The sequence below is a fragment of the Poecilia formosa genome, unplaced genomic scaffold (genome assembly GCF_000485575.1).
Source record: "Poecilia formosa unplaced genomic scaffold, Poecilia_formosa-5.1.2 Scaffold910, whole genome shotgun sequence".
Lineage (NCBI taxonomy): Eukaryota > Metazoa > Chordata > Actinopteri > Cyprinodontiformes > Poeciliidae > Poecilia > Poecilia formosa.
The window spans coordinates 54,249-73,061 of record NW_006800849.1 but is presented as its reverse complement, the minus strand read 5'-3'; the positions used below and the strand labels follow the sequence as shown (position 1 = coordinate 73,061).

General features: G+C 42.7%; 3 protein-coding genes and 1 long non-coding RNA gene across 6 annotated transcripts in view; 3 read left to right on the top strand and 1 right to left on the bottom strand.

Annotated features, from left to right (window-relative positions):
* Positions 1–4,400, bottom strand: part of LOC107835003 (uncharacterized) — an 18,520-nt gene extending 14,120 nt beyond the window's left edge. The window contains exon 1 of the long non-coding RNA XR_001660828.1: positions 4,269–4,400. This is a non-coding gene — a long non-coding RNA (uncharacterized LOC107835003). The remainder of the gene's footprint in view (positions 1–4,268) is intronic.
* LOC103132049 (collagen alpha-3(VI) chain) overlaps positions 1–18,813 on the top strand; it is an 80,443-nt gene that overhangs the window by 9,159 nt on the left and 52,471 nt on the right. For 2 of the 3 annotated variants that reach the window (XM_016667119.1, XM_007543801.2), the window contains 4 exons: positions 687–1,283; positions 2,679–3,272; positions 4,561–5,169; positions 5,265–5,861. In XM_016667119.1, the coding sequence (XP_016522605.1) occupies positions 687–1,283; positions 2,679–3,272; positions 4,561–5,169; positions 5,265–5,861 (2,397 nt within the window). The remainder of the gene's footprint in view (positions 1–686; positions 1,284–2,678; positions 3,273–4,560; positions 5,170–5,264; positions 5,862–18,813) is intronic. The other variant, XM_007543803.2, reaches the window with a different exon arrangement.
* On the top strand, positions 6,360–13,299 carry LOC103132051 (collagen alpha-3(VI) chain-like). The gene is made up of 6 exons (XM_016667120.1): positions 6,360–6,578; positions 8,051–8,653; positions 10,419–11,021; positions 11,134–11,718; positions 11,823–12,401; positions 12,487–13,299. The coding sequence occupies exons 1-6, from the start codon at positions 6,440–6,442 to the stop codon at positions 13,089–13,091; spliced, it is 3,114 nt and encodes a 1,037-aa protein (XP_016522606.1). The 5' UTR covers positions 6,360–6,439; the 3' UTR covers positions 13,092–13,299.
* On the top strand, positions 6,719–8,116 carry LOC107835002 (collagen alpha-3(VI) chain-like). Its single transcript, XM_016667121.1, has one exon. It carries the CDS (start codon positions 6,844–6,846, stop codon positions 7,510–7,512), a length of 669 nt encoding a protein of 222 aa, XP_016522607.1. The 5' UTR covers positions 6,719–6,843; the 3' UTR covers positions 7,513–8,116.

The window sequence follows — 18,813 nt, the reverse complement described above, 5'->3', positions numbered from 1 at the left end:
CCCAGGACAGGTTACCTCCTGACAGGTTACCTCACGACAGGTTACCCCAGGACAGGTTACCTCCTGACAGGTTACCTCACGACAGGTTACCCCAGGACAGGTTACCTCCTGACAGGTTACCTCACGACCGGTTACCCCAGGACAGGTTACCTTTTGACAGGTTTCCATGGAACAAAGGAACGTTTCACACAGGCTGATGTTAAAATCCTCAGAATATTCAGAGCCTTTAGCAGCTGCCATCTGAAAGCCAACATGGATAAAATATCTGGTGTTTAATAAAGTCACCATAATAACATGTTTAATGAACAATATTCTAGTTAAGATGAAACGTGTTTGGGAACAGCTCAGGTGTGAGCTTCCACAGAAGGTGCACCTCAGAGCATTGTTAGGAAACCTGTAGTTTTACACATCGATCCGTGGACAGGGATGTTCATCGCCATGGAAACAGCTAAACAAACTGAGAAATTAGCAGGTGGCCTGCAGATCTAAAACACCTTAGGAAACACATTAGGAATCCTCCTTGGTTCAGCCTACATGCAGTATGATGTTTTGTTGTTGATTCATTCACTCTGAATGTTTCGTCACACATGCAGTGATTTTCTAACTCGGTTGATGTCTTTGTCTCTTTAGATTATTTACTTTCACTATTTCCATTTGTTCTGTTTTTTCTCTTTCTCTCCTTAAAGCACCAGATTCATCTGACCTAATATTCTTAATTGATGGATCACTGAACGTTGGAGCAGCTAACTTCCCCTATGTGCGTGATTTGGTTACGAGAATCGTTGAGCGCCTGTCTGTGGGCAGGGACGGCATTAGGGTGGCCTTGGTCCAGTACAACACCGACCCACAAATAAAGTTCTATCTGAATAGCTATTATGAGAAGTCGTCGGTCCTGGAGGCGGTGAAGGGCCTGAGCTTCTCGGGCGATGATGAGTCCAACCTGGGGGCGGCCCTGGAGGAGGTGGCTGACAGCCTGCTGGGCGAGTCGGCCGGAGGCCGGGCAGAGGAGGGCGCGCCCCAGGTTTTGGTGGTCATCAGTGCCGGAGCGTCCAGTGACGACACCGGCGCCGGCCACCGGGCCCTCATCAGGGCCGGTGTGGTCACTTTAGGGGTGGCGGTCGGTGCCGATGCTGCTGCAGAGCTGGAAGAGGTGGCCACAGATAAAAGCTTTGTGCTGAAAGCTGACAGTTTCAGAGATCTGACCTCCGCTGATGATAATCTCTATGGCTACATTAACGGCTTGGCGACGCGCTCCATTATATTTCAGAATGAATTCACTGAAGGTATGTAACTTCTTCTGGTGTTGGTGGGTTGGGAGGGTTTCATGAACTGTTTGACAGATTCAGGTAGGTTGAGATGAATAATGTCAGGATTTCAGTCATTCTGCTGCTGAAGCTTTTAACATCCGTTCGTGACTGCAGAATATTTCAAGGTAACATCACTTCTGTTATTTCCACATTAAGTTCACATAACGATCAGCAATGAACAGAAACTGGTGACAGCATGATGTCACTTCCTGTTTTCTGACTGCAGACAGGACAGCTGAGAAGGTTTAATGGCATCTGTTGCTCATGTGACCAGGTAGAATAAAAATATCCTTTATCGGTCAAACACTAGCAAAATTCATCAAGATATGTAGGTTCACACAAGTGTTAAAATATATATAAACAAGACGAGTAATAATATGGATGTATACTGAACAAGATTAAAACACTAATACTGTAGTTATCAGAAATAAATCAGACTACAGGTGCAACTCAGTAGGATGACTTTCCTTAATTTAGATGGAGAAAATTAGCATTTGCAGACTCAGAAGTCAGATTATTTACAATATCTGAAAAACAACTGCAGAAAAACAGAAATATTTCAAATGAATGAAACTGCAAAAACTTTGTGCACCGCAGATGCAGCAGCGTATTTAGAAAGGCCTGCATTCAACTGATGAGCTTCAGTATGAACAGATGAATCTAAACCAGTTCAACCTTCACCAGTGAGGAAGAGGAAGATGAATCCCCACAGAGCCTCAGTGTGGCCGGCTCACAAGCTAAAATCCAAACATTCAGACACAATGTGCCATCAGTTCATGAGCTACGGGGACAAATTAATACCAACAAAGAGGCAGAGCTGCACACGCTGCTGCTAAAATGCTAATTTGTCATTTAGCACTTTTGCTAACACTTTAAACGTTTAACACACTTAAGTTAATTTGACATAAATTAAAAAGCACTAATTTGCTTGGCTGTTTTATAAACTTTCAGCTGAATAAAGTTCAAAATCTGTATTAAAGTTTTGATTATATTAAGAATTCAAGTAATTTGATTATATTCAGGTTCTGAATTTGAAGTGGCTGAAGACTGTAGTTCTGTTTCCTGTAAGTTTATTTTAAACAATAAACATACAACAAAATAAAATAGAGAACAATATATAAACAACAATAAGAGCATTATGAAACATATAATCTCAAAATTACATTAATTTTTAATGGTTGTGGTTTTAATGGCAGATATAATTTGAATGGCTTCAGCATTTAAATTTATTTTAAGAAGGCTAAAGATATTAAAATACAACAAAATCTGTAAATTGCAGATGTTTGGAGATGTTAATAAAAAAAAGTTAAGATATAAAAGTTCTGCATCACATCTGTAGATCAACATTTATTCAGTTTTTTCTGTTTGCAGTCGTAACGGTTGGAGAACGAGACATCGTTTTCCTGATCGACAGCACAATGGGAACGGCGGTCATCAACACTGTGCGGGAATACATCCGGCGCTTCGTCAGCACCAAGGAAATCGGTCCGAATGCAGTCCAAGTGGGCATCGCCCAGTTCGCCACTGACACCAGGCTGGTCATGGACCTCCAAACCCATTCCACCAAAGAATCGCTGCTCGGCGGTTTGGCGGCTATCAGACCCAGACCGGGACAGACCATCAACATCGGAGCCGCCTTGGACTTTGTGCGGCTGAACATGCTGAGGCCTGACAAGGGCAGCCGCATGAGCCGTGGCGTTCCTCAGCTCCTGTTGCTGATTGTCAGCAAGCGGTCCAGCGACAGCGTGGCGGGGCCGGCTCAGGCTCTGCAGAACCTGGGCGTTCTGGCGCTGGCTGCAGGCTCCAGGGCCGCCGCTGAGGATGAGATGAAACAGATCGCCTTTTCCGAAAGCATGGTGTTCATGGCAAAGGACTTCAGACAACTGTTTCGCAACGCCAGGGAGATAACCGATGCCCTCTCAACGCTTTCTGGAACGGTGGTGGTTGAAAGCCCCACTGATCCAGGTAATTCCTCATTTTACTAACCACCTTCCCAAAATTGGTCAGTTAGCAAAAATTGTAACATCCAGCCAATAAAAATGAAGCAAAAGGCACAATGAAGCATTTACACTTGAACAAAATTCACTTGGGTGAATCTGGATGGTTGTTTTCCAGTTTCAACAAATCCCTCTTAATTTGAAGTGTTTAAAGAGAAACGAAACACAAAATCTACATTTCTTTGCAGATATGCTGACTAAATTGGCCTGTCAGGGTTATATCTTCATCTTTCTGTGCAACTTGTGCCATTTTTTAAAAACCTTTCCGGTTCATTCAGACGGTCCAGCTTGGTTGATGTCATCTCAGCCCAGTGCTCTGGAATAAAATATTATATTTCATAATTTGCCCCCGGTGGCGTTCCTCTGCTTCATGTGTGATTGGTTAGCAATATGGACATGGAGTGGAACGGGTCCGCTCTGCTGCAACGGACCGACCGCAGCGCTGCAGGTCCAGGGAGCGGCTGCGGCAGCACTTGCTGCTCACTCAGCTGCTGCAGTCTCTGTTGCTTTCATGTGTTTTTGCCATAAGTCTCCAGTAACAGAAAAGATTTGTCGCTAGTCACTTTTGTGAAAATAGTAGCTAAACATAGCTACAACGTTGCTAAGTTGGTAACAGTGCTTTCCCTCATCCGGACCACTGCCACACTAACAACATCTCTCATCCCCTCAATGTGTCTTGGCTCCGCCCACTTTGGTGGAGTTTTTCTTAATTTTTACCTACACAGGGGGTTTATAGTTACGCTTTAAAATGACAAATCTATACGCATTTTAATTCAACTAATTTTATTCATATTGCAAGGCAAGGCAAGTTTATTTATATAGCACTTTAAAATAGTACCACTGACCAAAGTGCTGTACAATCACAAAATTAATCAAATAAAAATCAAAATTAAAACACACTATAACCAACAATACAGTGACTTAAAACACCCTATACAATACATAAACATACCCAGATAAATACAGGAAAGCAGCAGCTCAAACTGAATCAAAGGCCAACCGAAAAAGGTAAGTCTTAAGAGCAGATTTAAAAATTGCTAAAGAAGAGGCCTGTTTTACCGACATAGGTAAAGAATTCCAAAGTTTAGGAGCTGCAACAGCATCAAATTTATTAAAGAAAAGAAAAGGCCATGACAAATGACACCACTGAGGACCACAACTGTTCACAAGTGGTATAAATGGTTTAAAAGTTGCTGATACCGAAAGCTAGTTAAGTTGCCCTGAAATAACATTTGTGTTTTTGTGCTTTCCTCTAGTGGTGTACACCACGGTGCAGACGCAGAGAGTGTTTCGAGACATCGTGTTCCTTGTGGACGGATCAAACTACGTGGGGAGCAACAACTTGCCATTTGTGAGAGACTTCATGATCAACATCGTCAATCAGCTGAACATAAGTCCTGAGCAGGTCCAGATTGGACTCATGCAGTTCGCGGAGCGGCCAAGGATTGAATTTTACCTGAACACCTACGACAACAAGAGAGACGTCGTGGACAAAATCTCTCAACTCAGGCTGACTGGAGGCTCGGTGCTGAATACTGGAGCTGCCATGAATTACGCTTTGAACAACATGTTCCAGACATCAGCTGGGTCACGCAAACTGCAGAACGCCGTGCAAGTGCTGATCCTGATCACTGGTGGCCCCCTGCAGGATGACGCTAGAAGCGAGGCTGATAGATTGGCTTTGGGAAATGTTTTGACTTTTACAGTGAGTTCTGGGCAAGCTGACCAAGGAGAAATGGAAAATATTGCCTTTATACCCAGCCTGGCCTATCACAAACGGAGCTTCTCTGACTTACCAGCCTTGGCCGATGATATCATGCCGAGTCTAATAACTGTGGTTGGTGACATAGTAGTTGATCAAACAGGTTAGTCTCCAAATGTTCTTCTTTTAACATTGAAAAAATGGAATACTTATGAATGCGAGACGCATTGGCTAACTGGCTTCTTTGCCTTCCCGCAGAGGTTGTTATTACTGGAAGTGAAAGAGATGTTGCCTTCCTGATTGATGGGACTGACAGTGTTCGAGGAGACTTTCCCCACATCCGGGATTTCATCCTCAAAGTGATTGAACCACTTGACATTGGATTTGACAAAGTACGCGTCTCTGTGGTTCAGCACAGTGAGAAACCCACCCCGGTCTTCTACCTCAACACTTATCAAACCAAAGAGGAGGTGATAAGAGCTATTCAGGGGATGGCTCTGGCTGGTGGACGCAGCCTGAACACAGGAGCCGCTCTGAGATACATGAAGGCCACCGTCATGTCTGACAGCAATGGCAGCCGCGCTGCTCAAAACGTCCCTCAGTTTCTGATTGTTTTGGCTGCAGACAGATCCATGGATAGTGTAAAGGAACCTGCTGGGGAACTGAAGACGGACGGAGTTGTACCGTTTGGTGTTGGTGTCAAGAATGCAGACAAGAAGCAGATTGAGGCCATAGCACACAACCCTTCGTTTGCTTTCAATGTGAAGGAATTCAGGGAACTGGAACCCTTACCATCGAGGATCAACACCTATGTTTCCCTGCCGAAGGACCAGCTTGGAGCCGCTCTACAGCAAGGTAAGACAGACAACCTTTCCTTCTTGGTGCGATGAAGCTGCTGTATGAAACGCTTTTTTTTCTCATGTTTTGCTGCTTGACCAGAATAACTGAACTTTATTTGTGTCATAGTGCAAAATGATGCTGTAAAAAGAGATATTGTGTTCCTGCTGGATGGCTCTGATAACACCAGAGACGGATTCACAGACATAAAGAGTTTTGTTAAAAACATAGTGGGACGGCTGTATGTTGACGAGGGCCTTGACAGAGTGTCTGTGGTTCAGTTTGCTGACAGACCCACAGTCGGCTTTCATCTAAATTCCCACAAGAGAAAGAGCGACAACATGAACGCCATTGATAACTTGGCGCACAAAGGTGGGAGGCGACTCAATGTTGGTGCCGCTCTCCAGTTTGTAAGGCACAGGGTCTTCACATCGTCCACGGGCAGCAGGAGGCTGGAAGGAGTGCCTCAGACTTTAATCCTCCTCACTAGCAAACCGTCTACAGACAGTGTGAAAGGACCAGCATTTGCCCTGAAAGAACATGAAATTGTGGCAGTTGGGGTGGGAGTGGCAGATGCTAACCTTGCAGAATTGGAAATGATTGAATTTAAACCTGGCTTCGCCTTCAAGGTCACTGACTTTTCCAGTTTAAACTCAATCCAAACACAAGTTCTCTCTGCACTGAACATACACCAAGACAATCAGGAAACCAAGAATGGGATTTCTGACTTAGTAGGTAAGAAAACCAAATGTAAACAATATTTTATTACTTTAAAACTATTGACGAGTGAAACCTCATTAAGTCACTCAAAGGTTGGGATGAAATCGGGAATATTTCTGTTGTTTCTGTTCAGGTAGTGATTATTCACACTAAAACATCCAAATCATTGTTTTCTTTTCTTTTTAACTGTTCATCGATCTTCACGCAGTTCTAATATATAACAAAAACATAATTCGTAACAAAGACAGAAATCCTGCGTTTACAACCACTCTTTCTATCCATGTATCAACCAGTTGACACGTTCAGCAGTAAGAGGGACGTAGTGTTTCTCCTTGACGGATCAGACGGCTCCAGAAACGGGTTTCCAGCTTTCCGAGAGTTTGTCAGAAGAATGGCAGAAGAGCTAGACGTTGGCAAAGATGGCGTTCGGTTAGCTGTTGTGCAGTACAGTGATGATGCCACGGTTTACTTTAACCTGGCAACCCACAAAACCAAAAAGGCAGTTATCTATGCCATCAGGGCGCTTCGACATAATGGAGGAAGATCTCGTAACACCGGCACTGCGCTGGAGTTTGTGCGAAAACATGTTTTTTCAGCGTCCTCTGGCAGCAGGCGCCTGGAGGGAGTCCCTCAGCTCCTGGTTGTGCTGACCGGTGGTTCGTCCAGTGACGATATCTCCAGCGCTGCTTTGGACCTGAAGCAAGTTGGAGTTTTTTCTTTCGTCATTGGAATGAAAAGTGCTGACCAGGAGGAACTTGAGAAAATTGCCTCCTCCTCCAGGTTTCTTTTCAACTTTCCTGTCTTCAGTGAACTTCTGTCCATTCAGCCTGAGATGGCTGCATTCATCCAGACTGAAGTACAAACTCAGCCTCCTGGCATGGGTAAGAAGCGTCACAGATTTACAGCCTCCCTGCTTGTGTCCCGCTACCACAGACTCTGCAGACTTTAATGCCAATGAAACTGCGTCATCTTCTCAGAACATCAGTCGATCAGTTTCATGCTTTTTGTTCTTTTTGGAAGATGCAACAATCTAGGTTGCATTGTCTCTTGTTTTGTTCTGAATATTTTTCTTCTCGGACCTTGGAGAGGATTTCTCTTGCTTCTGCAGCTCTTCCTTGAGCCAATGATAAACACATCATTGACTGATTATTATTCATGAATGGGTGAATGACTGAATGTAGTGTGAAGCACTTTGAGGTTCGCTGGACTTAAAGTGCTATGCAAGTACAGTTTCCTTGTACCGTTTATAGAAATATAAAATGTGTTGCTTTTCTCCATCTTTAATTTAAGAAAGAGGAATATTCCCTTTCTTTCACAATATTCTTCTTGATTAAAATTTGCCCAAAGTATTTAAGCATTGAATACTTTTCTACTGCAAAAGCTTCTTAGTCTTTCACTCCCAACTGGTTTTGCTCTGCTAAACTGTTTGCAGCACATCTACAGTTTTGTACGTTATGTCTAATCGTAAAACTTGCATTCTCTTCTAGTTGAACTAGAGTCTCCTGAAAGAGACATTGTGTTTCTGTTGGACGGCTCCGATGACACGCTGAGTGGCTTCCCAGCAATGAAAACTTTTGTCCAACAAGTAGTAGAAACCCTCAGTGTTGGTGAAAACAAAGACCGTGTTTCTGTGGTTCAGTACAGCCAAGATCAACAAACACATTTCAGTCTGAACACCTACACAGACAAACAAGTTGTTCTTAATGCAGTCCGACAGCTGGACCATAGAGGGGGCCAACCCCGAAATACTGGTGCAGCTCTGGAGCAGGTGAGGAGGAATGCTTTCGCAGAATCCTCAGGGAGTCGGCACAAGGAGGGAGTCCCTCAGATACTGATTCTGTTGACGGGGGGAAGATCCGCAGACGATGTCACAAGAGCTGCTGCCGATCTGAAAAAGGAAAAAGTTGTTCCTTTCTGTGTCGGAACAAAAACTGCTGACATTTTAGAGCTCCAATCGATTGCTCATAACCCATCCTATGCCTTCTCTGTTCTTACATTTGATGACATTGGAAGCATTCATCAGCAGCTTGTGTCTTTGGTGCAAAGGGTTCCACGGCAACAGCCCAGAGAAAGAGCACTTAATGTTTTAGGTAAGAACGTTCACATTTCTGAATCTGAGCTTAGCAGGCAGTAGCTTACCCAACCATCCCTTAAAGCACTAAATCATCCCAAATTTGATTCCAAAAACTGGCGCTTCTTAGTAAAATAATGCACTTTGGTCTGTTTTTAAGTCAGTAAAAATATTTTTTCACATGTACAAAAAATGTTGTCCAAGGTTGGAATATGTAAAAGGGAATGCCTGCAAGGTCCCCTGCTGGGTCTGACACCAGGAATTTAATAAGATAAAGACAGGATGCAGGACATCAAGACCTAGTGCAATGCTAACGGTACCAGCTTCGATTTGCTGTTCTGGCCAGATGAGAGGACATTTTCTGAGCTAGATTCAGACAAATAACTTGTGGAAAAGCTTTTTCCAAATTGTTTCAACTAGAAACAATTTGCATTTCTACGTGAAAAGGTTTGTTGCCAAGCTAACTAAGTGGAAGTGTGAAATAATTCACATCTACACCTATTAAGAGTAATGCACCACATCACAGGATGTAAACACCAAATCCAGCTACGAGTTCACACGCTGATCATTCAGTCATCTACTGTGGGAGAAAACCCCCAGATTTTCCAGAACGGTGATGAGAAATGTTATGTCCTGCATTCCAGTTCGTTCTAGTTGTTAAACAATGCAGCAAGTTCAGTTTATTATAAAAATTGATTTAAAAGTGTCCAGCAGAGCATCGAGCTGCTGAGAGGCAGCGTTCAGGTAGCGACAGTGGAGAGGAAAAAATAAAAACTTGAATACAATAGACTGACCTTGTCTTTGCACGTCACACGTTCAAAGCATTGAAAAGCAGTTTGCATCCATCCAGAAGTGCTTAACAAAAGAATAAAAATATATAATAAACATGGACATTGAAGGTTTCTTTAAATATGCTGAAACTGTAAGTAAATGTATATACAGGCTATGAGTGTAGAGACTGTGAACAGGAGTAATTATTTCTTCAGCAGTGACTAACAGATGAAACTGAAGGTAAATAAGAGGTACAAAAGTTTACCCTGAGTTATTGCTCTAATGGAGATGAAAACACATTAGCCAAATAAGTTCTGATGTAGCTGCTTTCCCATCCACTGGTGGGTCTGCGCCATCTCTACTGCCTGTTTATTCCAACCATGCGTAGCGTTAACATCTGATGAACTCGCGCTCAGCGTAAGCCTCACTGATTTGCCGTAAACAAGTAGATGGGGAAACGCCTAAGAGTTTCCTCCTTATTCTCTTTTGCGACATTTTTAATGTTTGTTTACAGTTAGCATGACAGTTGAGTGAGAACAGCCATCTGCAAAAACCCACATGGTTTAAGAAGACAGCAGAGCTCTGATCCCGGAGCGCCTGGTGTTTTCAGAGTTCACACCGTGACGGAGCGAACAGAAACCAGCAGAGATTCTTCCTATTAATGTTCATAGCAGTTGTTACAAATTAGATTTTTTATTGTTATTTTTGTAAAGTGGTTATGCAACATGCATTGATTCTGATTGGCCACAAGTCAAATAATTTGGGATTCATAACAGAGAAATTTATCTGTTTGGATTGATATGAGATGAAAGAGCGCGCATCCTTCAATCATATTATTGATTATTAAAAGATTTGTATTGACTTAAAATGGGGAACAAACTAATCAGTTAAAGAGTTTTTAAAGTTTAAGCTACCAGACAGTTTGTATTTTAAGGGACAAGCAGCTATCTCTGAGGATGTACTTGCAGCTCATGAAAATAATCCACCAACTCGACATTTTGTTTTCTGTTAAGGTTCCACACAACAAAGAGAGTTCATGCAACTAGACATTGTGTTTTTAATGGATTCCTCTGATGAAATGTTGAGTGACTTCACACAAGTGCTTGGCTTTGTTGAGCAGATGGTGGAGAAACTCACTGTGGGTGAGAGGAAAGATCAAGTTTCTGTGGTTCAATACAGCAATGAACCTTCTGTTGAGTTTCTCCTGAACACACACAAATCACAGCAGAGTGCTGCCGACAGTTTAAAAACGATCAGGCCCAGAGGAGGCAGGTTGCGCAACACAGGTGCAGCTCTGAATTACGTCAAGGAAAATGTTTTCACACCTTCCTCTGGAAGTAGACGCCAACAAGGAGTCCCTCAGACCCTGGTTCTTCTGACTAGCGGACGGTCAAATGACGATGTCAGGAACGCTGCAGAAAACCTAAAAGAAATTGGTGTGATGATGTTTGTGGTGGGAATAAAGAATGCAGACATCCTTGAGATGCAGTCCATTTCCCAGGAAGCCAGCCGTGCTTTCCTTGCAGCAGATTCCAGTGACATGTCAGACACTGAACAACAAATCCTCACATCCATTCAGACAAGTAAGAAGTATGTTGCCACAACAGCATCATATGGTAAGATTTTAACAGCTAGACTTCACACTTTGCTCACAGCTTGATGAATGCTTAGCTTGAGTCAGTGGTCATTCACTGAATCAGCCAACTTGTCTGGTTCATCTGCTTACAGATCCCAGCAGCAGAGACATTGTGTTTCTGATTGATGGCTCTGATGATTCTCAGCGAAGATTCCCAGACATCACAGATTTTGTTCAGAGAATAGTGAGAGACTTAAGCGTTGGTCCCGACAGCGACCATGTGGCTGTGGTCCAGTACAGCAGCACCGCTGAGATTCATTTTAACCTGAGTCGCTACGTGACTGAGGATGATGTTCTCGAAGCGGTTGATGGTCTGACTCACAAAGGAGGTTATCCTAAAAACATTGGAGCTGCTCTCCAGTATGTGAGAGACTATGTCTTTACTCCAGAGTCAGGAAGTCGGATCCAGCAGGGAGTCCCACAGATACTAATCCTGTTGAGCGGAGGAAGATCTGGGGATGACATAAGAACCTCAGTAAGGATGCTAAAGGAAATGGGTGTTTCTATAGTTGCCATCGGGACTAGTGATGCAGACACCTTAGAGCTACAGACAATATCTCATGAACCCAGATATGCCCTCTCTGTTACTGACTATGAAGAACTTTCCACTGTCAAGCAGGATGTGTTGTCTTTGTTGAGAGAGCCGTCCCATCATGTGGTACAGTCAGTAGATTTTGGTAAGATCTGCTCTGATTCTGGTTTGGTTTAAAAGAATCAGACTGGAAAGTCATCACGAGAAAACCTGACTGCCTTTAATCTATGCTTCTTGTTTTTGTTGCAGATTCAAAGAAAGGTGATGTAGTTTTTCTAATTGATGGCTCATATGACTCAAGAAATGGCTTTGAAGAAATTCGAGCCTTTATTCAAAGAATTGTTGAAAATTTAAACGTGAGTCATAATGGAGACCAAGTAGCTGTTGTTCAATACAGCCGTGACGCCACAGCTAATTTCTACTTGAACTCCTATTCATCTAAGAGCGACGTGCTCAGTTCCATTAGAACGATGAGGCATAAGCTGGGGCAGCCGCTTAACATTGGTAAAGCACTGGAGTTTGTCAAGGACCATGTCTTTGCTGCGTCGGTGGGAGGCAGAGGAGCCGATCTGGCTTCTCAGCACCTGTACTTGTTTAGTGGTGGTAGGTCTGGAGATGATGTTAGAGGACCAGCACAGACACTGAAAGCCAAGGGGATAAAGACTTTGAGTATTGGAACAAAGAATGCCGATACATTGGAAATGCAAACAGTGTCTTACACACCTGGACATTATTTTTATGTTCCAAACTATGAAAACCTGCAAAGAATTTACACATCTGTGGAAACCAAACTGAGGGACTCACAAGAAACCACTGAGTTCACAACTGGTAAGAAGCAAAATATAAGCGTTCTCAAGATGGCTGTTCTTTTCAAATTTATGAACCTGTCTATATGTGCTTGTATACATTTCAGACACTTCCACAGATGTAGAAACAGAACATCAGAAAGCTGATATTGTTTTCCTTCTTGATGGATCCGATAACATGAAACCTAATGAAAGACTAATTTTGGAGTTTGTGACAGACTTTGTCAAGAAGTTAGAGATTGGGCCAAGTAAAGCACAAGTTGCTTTGGTCCAGTACAGCACAGAGCCCACTGCTGACTTTATCTTGAATAAATACTCACTGAAGGAGGACACTTTGAATCACCTGAGCAATGTGAAACTGAAAGGAGGTGGCTCAGTAAACACCGGCAGAGCCATTGATTTTGTGAGGAATACGGTCTTCACTGCTTCATCTGGAAGCCGGCTCCAGCAGGGAGTCCCACAGGTACTGATTCTTGCAAGTGGGAGAAAGTCTGAGGATGATATGTTACGCCCAGTGGGAATGTTAAAAAACGCTGGAATTGTTCCATTTGCTGTTGGAGTGGACAGTGCAGACAGGTTTGAGATGGAGCAGTTTGCCCCAGGGGCATGGTATTTTCTCAAGGAGGCATCTGATTTTCCGCTGGTGAGACAACAGCTGTTGTCAGCCACTGCCTCTCTCAGCGGCTCTGTAAGCCCAGGGATTGGTAAGTGAAAATTTTTCTCTCACTTAAAAGACAGAATATTCAACTATATTGACTATATTTTGGTGGTGACTATACTTGGTTGTTCAGCAGCACTATCAAAATGTATCTGATGATTCACATTCATAGGTTCAAGTTCCACAATGAAAAGAGATATTGTATTTCTTATTGATGGATCTGATGATGTCAGGAACACATTCAGCGCCATTCGTGAATTCATTGCAAACCTGGTTCAAAGTTTTGATCTCGACCATGAACAGGACAAAGTTGCTTTTGTGCAGTATAGCAACAATGCTGAAATCAGTTTCAGTCTCGATTCCTATGCCACAAAAGACGATGTTCTCCAGCACATTGCAAGCCTTAAGCCAAAAGGTGGCCGACCTCAGTATATTGGGGCAGCTCTACAGTTTGTAAAAGACAAAGTTTTTGTCTCAAACGCTGGTGGACGAAAAAATGAAGGTGCCAAGCAGATACTTGTTGTATTGGCCGGGGGAAGGTCCAGAGATTCACCACGAGGCCCAGCAACAGCACTAAAACGTGGGGGTGTTGTCATATTGGCAGTCGGATCAAGACAGTCGAATTCAGCTGAAATGCAGGCCATTTCATCTGACACAGACTACACCTACTCTGTCCCTGACTTTGTAAATCTGCCTCGTATTCAACAACTTCTGATGAGGCGTCTTACTGGAATGAAAAGTCAGGAGATGACAGAAGGTAAAGATGAATGTTTGAAAGTCACATATATTCATAGTGCTGTGAAAAGTGTTTACACCTTACCGATTTCCTATTTTTTGCAAGTTTGTCAAACTTCAATGTTTCAGAACATCAAACCAATTTAAATATTAGTCAAAGACAACAAGTAAGATGACATGTAGTTTTTAGATGGTGTTCAGTGTATTTAAGCCTGGCGGCCCGCCATGCTTTACTAGCCCCGCCGCCAGGCTAAGTGTTGCTTGTTTAAGTTTCTGGGGGGGGAATCGTTTTTGGGGGTTTTTAATGCCAGGCTGCAAGCGTCTCTTTTGCTCTTAGCATTTCACTAGCAGAGCAGATTTATTCCTAAAGGATAGGTTTATAATAGATAGGTTTAAAGTTTATGCATTTAAACCCAACAGCGCGGACCAATCACACAGCTGGCACCTCTGCGCTTTGCCTCGCGTGCCGCTGCTTTACCTCAGCGGGATCGTGCGCGCCTCCTTTCACTCAAACTGGACTCAGATGGATATTTACATCAACTTACTGTGAGGAATTATGATCCTTTGGAGAAACTCTGGGTAAGAGTTTAAAACCCGCCGCTTTAGCTCTGGTTGCAGCTCAATGTGAACCGCAGGAATAACGTAGTGAATTCAGAGGCGCGTTGTGGAGCGGCGAGAATGATTTATCTCTGTGAACGAACAATTATATGCGGCGTTTCCATCCCAACGCGCTGCCCAGCGTGTGGCTCTGTGTCTGTCTTTCCCTGTAAAGTTCATGTCTGTGGTCCCTGTTGGCCGGAGCGTTAGTGGATAAGCAGCGCTAACCTGATCATGCAGGTTCAGCCCGGTGAGGAGCTTTAACGCTCTCCTTGGAGTCACGCATCACGCTGATTTTATATTATTTTATTATTATTTTTATTATTATTTTTTCCGGTTACACGATGCATCAAACCATATCAAATGTGTCATCTACTTAGAGATAATGCATGCGGAGATCTGAGAAACTCGTCCCATAAACTCGACCAACCAGAATAGTTTCTGTAACACTTATTAAAAACTCAACAGACACGAAATGTTAGAGCTACTAAAGCCACATTAGCAGCAATGAATTAAATCTCCTGTTTGTTGCATCATGCAGGGCCGGTCCAAGGCTACATGAGGCCTTGAGCAGAATCTGACTTAGGGGCCCCTTTTGTTGCTACAATCATCAGCACCTCTAACAGCTTCTGTGTTAGATTTTGTGAAACATGGGAGAAGGGAGTAGTTTAATTGACCAGCCTAAAAAGCAATAAGTTATAATCGCAGTTTACTAAATTGGATTTGTAAATTCAAAGATTAAACTCACAGCATTAGATTGTTGCTATGGTAACAAAACAATCTAACTATAAATATTGTTCTTTGAAGTTTTACAAAGTAAACTTGCCAGCTCCTTAAAATCTTCTATTTAAATGTTAAACAATTTAAAATCATTTAATTTATCTATGCCTAAACAATTGAATAAAATTTAACAGGATTGATCATCTCAATAAACAAGTGTTACATTTATGTATCTGTGGTCTGTTTTAAAATATTAGTGTTTATGGGGCCCCTGAAGCCCTGGGGGCCTGATGGAGCTGCTGACTTAATTTGGATTAAACAGAAGTGCAAATTTGTTGTTTTAATACTAGTTGTGGGTTTAAATAGCATTTAAATAGCATTTAAATAGCATCTTTTCCCGTGACATAATTACACAGTAATACTTTTACATTTCCTGTCAACTTAACATCTTTTAATACGAGGACCGCCTCGACACCCCGACCACCGGGCTTAGCAAGTTTCTGGGGGAAACCCTGGTGTTTTTAAACTTACATGGCCCCCATTAAAGCAAAACATTATTTATCACACCTGAGCTCCAAGACTGATTACTCATCTGTTCTCAAGACATCACTTAGAACTAGGGATGCACCGACCCACTGTTTTCACTCCCGATACCATTACAAATATTTGAGGTTTAGTAGTTGCCAGTACCAAACCAATGCTGAAAAACTGCTGAATTGACTTTAAAAGTGTTTTAAACCAAACAGAAATGTAGTAAAATAAACTTCAATATACCAACAGCTTCACAAGATTCAGTTGTAACTGAACAACCTTAATTTGTTCAGTAAATGCAATTAGAGCATAGCAGTCAATGTAAAATAAAAAAAACCCGAACCTGACCAAAACAATAGGTTGACTACCTTGGACAGACAAATATAAACTGCATCAAACTTTCTGTCACATGCTTCAGAAAGTGCAATTAAAAACATAATGTAAAATAAATAATAAATGGAGGAGGAAAGGGCAGAAATAATATTTGTTTGAACCAAAATATAGCCATGAAATATAAATATTATCCACCCATTTGTACCAGTTGTATTTAATTAACATGCAGAGCATCATAAGCAAGCTAAATCGTAAAAATAAAGATCAGCACCGATACTATTTACGGAATCGAATTGCCCCATCACTCCTGTCAACAGGTACGACTTCACCTGTAAATACATATTTTTGAAGTTTTGAGCTTTTGTTCCATCTTCCAATAAGGCTGTGAGTTTCTGTCCTGTTAGCCTCGTTAGCAGGCCGGGGACCAGCTAACAAGGGATTCCCTCAAATAAGCAGAAGGAAATAATATAACATGTTAAACAATGTTTTCTTCAATCCCAAAGGAAAATGTAATGATTATTTTATTGTAGGTGATACAGCCTTAGCAGTGCAGCCCAGGAACGGGCAGACCTAGATATGTGTGCCAGTGGCATGCTATGTATTGTAATAATGTTCTAAAAGTAATAAAATCTCTGAAACTCACCCTGAGAAACCAAAAAACATTCCTCCAGACATAAATTCCTCAATCACATTTGTAGTTCTGGCACTGTTTTCTTTCCACCGGTATCTTTTTCGTGGATGCTGACATCTCTGACATATCTTCTTTTCCGACGCCCGTTATGGGCGTGGGTTGAGTGATACGTTGGAGATGTTAATGAGCCATGTGAAAACTTCAAACATGACTCTTACTGACCAGAAGCAAAATAAGGTTTGAGTGGTGAATTAAGCCTAGTGTAACAGTCAGCTCTGGATTTTCCCTCCATATCCCCTGAAACTGCAGCTATACAGATAGGAGCCGCTGTTACGGCAGGTAACGTACCACAGGTGTTGGCTTTTCATACTGATACTAATATCGGATCGGCCCATCTCCATTTAAAATAGGGCCTTCCTGACAAAGTGAAAAACACCAACAGATCGTCAACAGCTGGACATCATGTTGACATCCAAATAAATTAATAAACAAATGAGAGAGAAGGCAATTGATGTCAATCAGTTTGGAAAACTGATAGAAAGGAATAAAAAGGCATTTCTAAAGCTTTGGAAAGCTTTAGACCAAAGTGAGAGCCGATATACAAACATGGAGGGAACATGTAACGGTGATGAACGGTTCAAGCAGCAACTGGCAGATCACAGTTACTCACACAAGAAGTCACAAAAAACCCTACAACAAAATCCAGAGGACTGAAATACCCACAAATAGGGTCAGAGGTCATGCGTCTGCCATAACAAACAGCGGAAAAATGGCCTGCATGGGAGAGTTAAAAAACGAAGATCACTGGTGAGCAGAAAAAGGATGAAGACTCACCTAATTTTTCGAGAACAGACCTTCTCCATTTACTAGGTTTAAATAGCAATACTTTTTTCACACAAGAGAATATAGGCTTGGATTTTTCTCACATAAGAAAAAACACAAGTTAAAAACTCCATTTGTCTGTTATCTATGACCACAATTTTAAACTGATTAGATGTTCTGAAACGATGTCAGAGAAATATGCAAAAAAAAACTTAAAAGGAAGGAAGGAGAAACACTTTTTCACATCACTGCAAATATGGTTGAGCTGAAAGTGAGATTTAAGAATTTTTTCCCAGCCTAGGTCAAAAGTCCACAAGCTGAAATACATGGGTTTTACTAGCAGTGATAAATTAAGGTATCTTTGGAGATCTGCTTTCATTATCTGACTTGCATCGGGGCAGAATTTGCTACTTCACCCTGAATTTGTCTTATGTTCCCTAGTGGTGCGACAGCAGCCAGCAGGAAGGGATGTGGTGTTCTTGCTGGATGGATCTGATGGCACTAGAACTGGATTCCCAGCAATGCGAGACTTTGTCCAAAGGGTAGTAGAGACACTCAGTGTAGATGACAACAAAGACCGTGTCTCAGTGGTCCAGTACAGCAGGGATCCAGCTGTCCAGTTCTACTTGAACACGTACACGACGAAAAGCCAGATCCTTGATGCCGTCAGGGGTTTGAGGCACAAAGGCGGTAGACCCCTCAATACGGGAGCAGCTCTCCAGTACTTGAGGGATAACGTTTTCACTTCCTCTGCCGGAAGCAGGCAGCCGGAAGGAGTTCCACAGGTCCTAGTATTGCTAAGTGGCGGAAAATCATTCGACGGTGTTGACGCACCGGCCGCTGCCCTCAAACAGATGGGCGTCTTGATTTTTGCAATTGGAAGTAGAGGATCTGACAGCAGAGAATTACAGAAAGTATCTCACGATCCCAATTATGCTCTGTCTGTGTCCGAATTCACCGACCTTCCCAGTGTCCAACAGCAGCTGCAGGCCTCTGTGGAGGCTGTGGTTGTTGACGTCACCCCCGAGTCACCGACTGTACTCGGTATGTTTTCAAGCATGCTCCTCTGAAGGCGACCTACGCAGTTGCCCGTCTCAATTCTAAGCACATGTAGGCATAGAAATTATGTTGGATACATGCTTAGTTCCCGGTTTGCCTGATGTGATGACCATGCCATGTTTAGCTTCTGGAAGGAGTGAGACAGCTTAGGAGATTTCAAGACAGTCCTCTAGTTGACAGGGGTCCCGGGAGGCATCTTTGATCAAAGGTTTTGACTCTTTTGCCTTCCCTTCTTTTCTCAGTTGACACTGCCAAAAAGGACATTGTATTCCTCCTCGATGGTTCTGACGGCACGAGGAACGGCTTCCCTGCCATGCGGGATTTTGTCGAAAAAGTGGTGGAAAAGCT